Source organism: Capsicum annuum, chromosome 3 (assembly GCF_002878395.1).
Source record: "Capsicum annuum cultivar UCD-10X-F1 chromosome 3, UCD10Xv1.1, whole genome shotgun sequence".
NCBI lineage: Eukaryota > Viridiplantae > Streptophyta > Magnoliopsida > Solanales > Solanaceae > Capsicum > Capsicum annuum.
Genome location: NC_061113.1, coordinates 235,759,983 through 235,768,251, shown reverse-complemented (window position 1 = coordinate 235,768,251; position 8,269 = coordinate 235,759,983). Strand labels below are relative to the sequence as shown.

At 35.1% G+C, this 8,269-nt stretch overlaps 1 protein-coding gene across 1 annotated transcript; it reads right to left on the bottom strand.

The window, feature by feature from the left end:
• Positions 1 to 5,954: 5,954 nt before the first annotated feature.
• LOC107866071 (HVA22-like protein e) lies at positions 5,955 to 7,702 on the bottom strand. The gene is made up of 5 exons (XM_016712252.2): positions 7,540 to 7,702; positions 7,406 to 7,432; positions 7,192 to 7,314; positions 6,834 to 7,038; positions 5,955 to 6,147 (listed from the first exon to the last, which is right to left on the bottom strand). Exons 1-5 carry the CDS (start codon positions 7,584 to 7,586, stop codon positions 6,136 to 6,138), a joined length of 414 nt encoding a protein of 137 aa, XP_016567738.1. The 5' UTR covers positions 7,587 to 7,702; the 3' UTR covers positions 5,955 to 6,135.
• Positions 7,703 to 8,269: the final 567 nt, after the last annotated feature.

Below are 8,269 nucleotides of genomic sequence, written 5' to 3'. Positions count from 1 at the left end.
TATGTAAAAATGTTCATACTAGTATCATATAACTCGATCATTATGTAATTGTTGTTAACTATTGCCAGTAAATTGCTACGTAAATCGTAATAAATATTAGTAATTGATACTCGGTAACGATGATACCTAATCTTTTTACATGTAAAAATTTCTTGATAGTTTAAAAAAATATATATACAGTACTTTGTATATAATTTAAATTATAGATTCTTTTTGGTTGATTGTTTATCGTTTAAGTTTGTAGTAAAGCTTCAAACTTGAGAAAAAGACAAAAGTCACATTTTTAGAGAGATTTAAAATAGTCACTTAAATATAAATTTGAAAAGTTTTAATTCTATAAATTTAATGTGAGCACTTTTGGTTTTTTTCATATGTTTAACAAATTTTGTTCTTTGATTTTAATGGCAATTGTGGAAAAAAGAAATTCATCATAAACTTACATGTGAAGATGTATTTGTGTTTTTTCTATTTTGGATGTCTTATGCAGTTTTTGATGTTGTGATTTATGAAACTGATGATAATTATTTTTGTTACTTTCCCTTAATTCAAACTTCAAAAAGAAAATTATCACTCCCTTTTGTTTATTTTTGCTTCTCATATTTTACTTTTCGAGGGTCAATTTGACTAATTTTTTAAGCTAAATTAAATTAGATTAGTTCAATATTTTAAAGTTCAAATTTAGATATTCAGAAATTATAGAAGAAAAAATATAAGTTACAATTCTTTTTATATTAATATCATGAGAAAGATATCTTATAATGTTTTGGAACATACACGACTACCTGTTCCACTGATGTGTAATACTGATAGGAGTAGACATTCAACTAGTTAGAAGCATATTGCTGAGTCAGCTGTATAAGTTGTTAGACAATGATTAGTGAGTGACAATGAGCTGTCAATTAGAGTGTTCTAGAAGAAAGGTAGTTATTAGATATTTAGTTGCCTATATAAGGCACAACAATCTGATTGTAACAAACAAGTTTTAAAGCAGTTATAATTTTGATTCTTCTCCTCTTCTTAGCTCCATCAATGGAGTCTTAGCAAAGTATTTTCACATGGTATCAAAGCCATGAGCTCCACAGTAAGTGTGCGTTTTAGATCGCATTTCACTAAGTTTTCTGCGTTTTTGAATCTCTTCCTTCAACTCCTTTTTCGCAATTTCGATCTATATTACAGCTGCATTCTATCAATCAGGGTGTCTAAAATCGATCAAAGTGATCAACTTTTCATTGGTGCATCTGAGAGCTCCAGTGTTGTAATCGTTTCAATAAAGTTAACTGGTTTAGAAAATTATAGTTTATGGAGTCAATCGATGCGTATTGCTCTCTTAGGGAAGAGGAAGTTTGAATTTGTCACTGGTGCCTGCAGCAAGGAATCATATAGAGAGGAACTTCATGAGCAGTGGGAAACATGTAATGCGATTGTGCTTTCCTAGATAATGAACACTGTGAGTGAGAGTCTGTTATCTAGCATTGTTTATGCCACAAATGCTTGTGCAGTTTGGGAGAATTTGAAAGAGAGGTATGACAAGGTGAATCATATGCGTATATACCAGTTGCATCGCAAAATTAATATGCACTCTCAAGGTATAGATTCAATCTCAGCCTATTCTACCAAATTGAAGAGTTTATGGAGTGAGTATGATGTACTAGTGCCAAATCCTAGTTGTGCTTGCCCTGCGTCTAGAGAATACTCAGATCATATGTGTCAACTTAGACTTTTACAGTTTTTAAGTGGCCTGAACGAGTCATATGACCAAGCTAGAAGACAGATATTGCTCAAAGGAGTAACTCCTATTCTCAATCAAGCTTATGCTATGCTCATAGAGGATGAAATCCAATATTTAGCATGTATGATAACTGTGAATGATAGATCAGAACCACTTGCTATGCAAATGAATCGAAATTATAGTTTTGGACAAAGCAACTCTAACTATAGAGGTAGAAAGTGTGATTAATGACATCTATTAGGTCATACCAAGGAAACTTGCTATAAGTTGGTAGGGTATCCAAATGACTGGAAGAATAGGAAGAAACAAGGCTACAACTCTAATTTCAGATCACAGTATACTGGCAGTAACAACCTATCCACAAACAATGGTGGTAACAACTTTGTAAACACTGGTCACAGTTTTATTTCTCAGGCTTTAACTGTGGTAGCTGGTCAAGTTGATGCTGATAGTTCTAGTCATGAAGTGACTCACACACCAAAGGCAAAACCTCACACATTCACTGAGGAAGAATACACTCAGATTATGACTATGTTGAACAAAGACACAACAGATATGAAACAAGTCAATATGACAGGTATTACTACTTATTTCTTGTCCAAATCATGTTCTGACAGTTGGATTGTAGACTCAGGTTCTACACATCATGTGTCTGCACATAGACACTTGTTCAAAGAAGGTACCAGATTAGACTCCAAGTATGTAGATAAGTTGCACCTTCCAACAGGTGATGAAGTGACAATCTCACACACTGAAGAAGCTCACATTTTTGCAGATGATGTGATCAAAGATGTTCTACATGTTCCAGACTTCAAACTCAATTTGTTGTCTGTTTCCCAACTAACCAAAGAACTTTTATGTTTTGTTTCTTTTTATCCTAATTTTTGTACCTTTTAGGACCTCTTCAATGGCAAGGTGAAGGGGATTGGTAGGCAAAAGGGTGGACTATATGTTCTAAAAGTGGTGGTTGGACAAAAAGTGCTAATTAGTCAAGATCAGAAGCCAGCAGATTTATTGCAGAAGTCTCCACTTCCAGTTGCATCTTATGGCACCAAAGACTTGGACACCCTGCTGCTCAGGTTCTAAGGTGTTTAGACATTATGAAGAATCCTAGTGATGCAAACATGTTGAATAAATGTTCTGTGTGTCCACTAGCTAAACAGATAAGACCGTCATTCCCTTTAAGTACTACTAGATGCTCTACATGTTTTGAACTTGTACACATGGATTTATGGGGTCCATATAAAACTTCTACTTTTGACAACAAGTATTACTTCTTGACTATGGTAAATGACCATAGTAGATACACTTGGGTGCACCTGTTGCAATTAAAGTCTGAGGTCATAGTGGTCATTAAGACCTTTGTTTCCATGATTAAAACTCAGTTTGGCATAATGGTAAAAATTATCAGATCTGATAATGGCACTGAATTTATCAACTCTTAATGTAAGACATTGTTCCAGTCCCTGGGCATACTACATCAGACCAGCTGTCCTCACACTTCTCAATAAAATAAAGTTGTGGAGAGGAAGCACAGACACATATTAAACATAGCTAGAGCCCTCAAGTTTCAGTCTCACTTGCCCATTAAGTATTGGGGACTATGTGTAAAGGCTACAGTATATCTAATGAACAGGTTACCATCTTCTATTCTAAGTGGTAAGAGCCCATTTCAGTTGATGTTTTTCAAGGATCCCAAGTTGTCACATCTCAGGGTATTTGAATGTTTGTGCTATCTCACTATCCTTCCAAGAGGTGATAAGTTCACAGAAAGGGCCAAACCTGCAGCCTTAGTGGGATATTCAGAGTCTTAGAAGGGGTATTTACTGTTGGATATCACCTCAAAGAAACTATTAGTCAGTAGAGATATTGTGTTTCATGAAGATACAGTTCCTTTTGCTTCCTCACTAGCACAAAATACACAAGCTTCCTCATCTGGAGAAAATATTACTGACTTCTTGATTCCAACAGATGAAGAAATATTTCATGAAACAAATACTGAGAGTGTTACTGAAGGAGATCCAATTGAGGAGGATGGTATTTCTGATGCTGAAGTTCCTGGTGCAGCTTCACCTGGCACCACTCATGAAGAAACATGTCAAGATAATTGTTCCCTGCCTCAACCCCTTTCCAGTAGACCTGCGTGAACAAGCAAACCACCAGTGTGGATGCATGATTATGTTGATACTTCTCGAAATCAGAGATGCAAACATCCATTAGCCAACAGCTTATCTTATAAAAATCTGAGTCCTACTTATCAGTGTTATTTATCCAAATTCTCTACTTTAACTGAGCCTCAACACTATAAACAGGCTTTAACAGATGAAAGGTGGGTGGAAGCTATGAAATCAGAGGTTCAAGCCTTAGAAGCTAACAACACATGGGTCATTGTTGATCTACCTAAAGGGAAGAATACTGTTGGTTCCAAGTGGATATACAAAATCAAATATCTTGTAAATGGTGAAGTGGAGAGGTTCAATGCAAGGTTAGTGGCCAAAGGATATAGCCAGCAAGAAGGGTTGGACTATCATGAAACCTTCTCACCAGTGGCTAAGATGGTTACAGTCAGATGTATAATTGCACTAGCTGCATCTAAAGGTTGGAATCTTCATCAAATGGATGTGCATAATGCATTCCTCCAAGGGGATCTTGAGGAGGAAGTTTACATGGAAATATCTGAAGTATTTAGAAGACAGGGGGAGAACAAGGTGTGTAAGTTGATCAAATCCTTGAATGGTCTTAAGCAAGCCTCCAGGCAGTGGAATCTTAAGCTTACTCATGCCTTACTTGATGTTGGTTTTACCCAAAGTGCACATGATTATTCCGTATTCACCCTGCATCAAGGTAATGATACTGTTATAGTTCTTGTTTATGTTGATGATTTACTAATAACTGGAAGCAGTGCCTCCTTGATCAATGCTACCAAAATAAATTTGCATCAGTAGTTTAAGATGAAAGACTTGGGGATCTCAAGTATTTTTTGGGTATTGAAGTTTTAAGATTAACATCAGGGATCATTCTGAACCGAAGAAAGTATATTCTAGAGTTGATTGCTGAAATAGGTCTTAGAGGTGCTAAGCCTGCTATTACTCTCTTAGAGTCTAATTCCAGGCTCACCTCTATTGAGTATGATCAAGCAACAGGTGCACAAGGTGATGAACTGTTGTCTGATATTTCCTCTTATAAAAGACTTGTTGGGAAGTTATGTATGCCACTATTACAAGGCCAGACATTAACTTTGTTGTCCAGACTCTCAGCCAATTCATGCAACATCCCAAGAAGTCTCACTGGGAAGCAGCTACTAGGGTAGTCAGGTACCTAAAAAAATATGTTGGCAAAGGTGTCTGGTTAAAGGCTGAACCTGCTAATACTTTGACTTGCTGGTGTGACTCTGATTGGGCTGCCTGTACAAACACCAGAAGATCAATTACTGGTTATGCTATTCACTTTGGTGAATCACTCATATCATGGAAGTCCAAGAAGCAACACACTGTTTCTAGGAGTTCTGCTGAAGCTGAGTACAGAAGCATGGCTTCAGCAGTTGCAGAACTCACTTGGCTGGTTGGATTATTTCAGGAACTTAAGGTCCCTATCAACCTCCCCATTTCAGTTTATAGTGACAGTAATTCAGCCATTCAACTGGCCAACAACCCTGTGTTCCATGAGAGAACCAAACACATTGAGATTAACTGTCATTTCATTAGGGACAAAATCAAGGATGGATTGATTAAGGCCCTACATGTTCACTCTACAGATCAACTTGCTGATCTGCTTACCAAGGGCCTAAGTTTTGCTCAACATGCCCACTTACTTAGCAAGCTTGGTGTGCTGAATGTTCTGCACACTGCAGCTTGAGGGGGAGTGTTTTGGAACATACACGACTACCTGTTCCACTGATGTGTAATACTGATAGGAGTAGGCATTCAACTAGTTAGGAGCATATTGCTGAGTCTGTTGTATAAGTTGTTAGAGGTTGTTAGATAATGATTAGTGAGTGGCAATGAGCTGTCAATTAGAATGTTCTAGAAGAAAGGTAGTTATTAGATCTTTTGTTGCCTATATAAGGCACAACAATCTGATTGTAACAAACAAGTTTTGAAGCAGTTATAATTTTGATTCTTCTCCTCTTCTTAGCTCCATCAATGGAGTCTTAGCAAAGTATTTTCACATATAATATTCGTCAAAATTAATTTAATTTGATATTCGAAAAGCAGAATGTGAGAAGTAGAAGTAAACGGAGCCCGTACATAACATTCATATTAATAGAACTTCCATTGATCTACAATAAATGTATTCTCTGCTCAGTACTGCAATACAAACGAAAGGAACTATTTCTAAATATATCCATCCACATAAAACCATTCATAGCTTAATTATTTTGATGCTGCATCCTCAGCGACTTTAATTTAATGCTCTCCCTGCTCCAAACAAAATTACAAATTAGTGATTTAAATAATTAATCATGCAAAATAAAATGTGTAATTTCATAAGTGAATTTAGAAAATAATGATATTGTATACTCAACTTTATTTATTTCTATCTCGTGAAGATAGAGAGAGTGAAATAATTAATCATGCAATTTAACTAAAGCTTATAAGCTTCTAAAAAAGCCGGGGATTTATCACAAATAATTTATCTATCTCACTATGAATTAGTAATATAAATTTCTTACAATTACTTTTCTGACCCTACTTTGTAGGTTTATAATCTTCTAAAAGTTACAAACAACTTACTCCATTTATACAGCAGTATATATACAACTTGTAATTCTTGCAGTTTTCCTTTATTAGTACTACTTTTCCGTTTCTTCCTCTCAAGTGCTTTTCTTTTGTTAAAGTTTTTAATCTTGAAAAAAGAAAAGAAGAAAAAAAACTATATCCTCTATTTCATTCTAGGTGATCATGTTTGACCGACCATGAAATTTAAGCAATTTAAAAAGAAACAAAGACAGATTCAAAAATTAAAATTTATTAGTTTTTATAACTATTTTAAATTAATATACAATAATAATTGAATTTACAGTTAGATATCTATAAATATTTTAAAAACATGCCAATATTTCTAAAGAAACAAGAAAATGGAAAAGGGAATTTTAGAAATTCACCTTCCTAAGGGTGATGAAATCCACAAGTTTGTTTTTGGGTTTGCCATTAGCTGGGGACTGAGATTTGTGCTGGAAATATGCAGATCCATATTTCTTAATGACTTTTTCCCTAACAAATTTGTCATAGATAAAAGCAGCTCCTCTGAATTGGGGAAGAACCAACCATGCCACCATTCCTAATTTCACCTCATACCATATTGGTATCCTACCAATACATTAATTAGTACACAACATATATCATGCACCCAAATTAACATTCACAATTCATCTACTACATACTTATAAAGTTAGACTTAAAATCAATCTTTGCTCTTATAAAGTATCCTCTGGTTTCACGTAAAGTTAGTTAGTTAATTACCATTGTAGAATGGGTTGAAGAACCATCTCCATGAGAGTAAGAAAAGAGTAGAGAATCCAATAAGCAAGCCATTGCTCATCATCCAACTTTGATGTGCTCTCTATAGCTACTACTGATGCATATCTACACAATATATAACCCAAAAAAACAAAAAAATTAATCCCACAAAGCAAATCTTCGAGAAGTGAACAGAAGAAGCAGATGTATTACTTACAGAGGATAGAGTAACGTCACCACTGGCCTGCATGTTTATTGAAAAGGAAAATGTAAATAGATATAGCAAAAATACATGGTAGTAAAAATTAGCTTGTCGTAATGTTCAAAGAAATGTAGAGGCTAATTAATTACCCGGCAAGTGCATGGAGGTGAGTAAGCAAAGCCCAGAATTTACTCATGATTAATAATTATGTTGTTAATTTAGTGTAGCTATTGAAATTAGTGGATAAAAGATTGGATTTTGGATTGCAACAATTGTCTTAGTTTGGATTTATAGTGGCAAAAAGGGTCAAAAGTTGTCATTTGATTCTTGCCCTTTGACGTGGCGTTATAGGTTTTCCACCGACCACCTCGGTCATTAAACTTTGCGTACAGACAAGATCTAGGTTTTATTAAAGTTTCCAAATCTAACATTATGAGTTATGACACATACAATAAATTTATTAAACAACATGAAGGGTGAAGAAGATAAAGTCACAGTCATTATACTACTAGTCCAATAGTAATTACTTGGAGGAAAATGTGACTTACTGGGACCTGGGTTCATGGATTTACAAATGTAAGTGTGTATCGAGAAACAGTAGAGTTGAATTTCTTATGAGTTTAAGGATATGTGTTTTAATTTAACTCATTAGATTTGACCATTATCAGTCAAATATGTTCGTGAATGAGAATAACAAACGAATGATTGTTATCCACGTTAGTAATTATATATGGTCATTATTGCTCTGTTATGATTAGGATGTCATACGCTCATATCATCTGGACACGAGTCCTTTCTTATCTTCGGCCGACAAGCCCCCATATTTTTCCCGATCGATGACAATCCAACCCTGTGACTTCGGACGATGCTTACCGAGGT

Excerpts from the sequence above, each read along its gene's own strand:
- LOC107866071 (XM_016712252.2), bottom strand. The coding sequence starts at position 7,586 with ATGAGTAAATTCTGGGCTTTGCTTACTCACCTCCATGCACTTGCCGG. Across the intron at positions 7,315-7,405 it reads GTGACGTTACTCTATCCTCT|ATATGCATCAGTAGTAGCTA; the intron begins GTAAGTAATACA and ends TATATTGTGTAG. Across the intron at positions 7,039-7,191 it reads CTTCAACCCATTCTACAATG|GATACCAATATGGTATGAGG; the intron begins GTAATTAACTAA and ends ATGTATTGGTAG.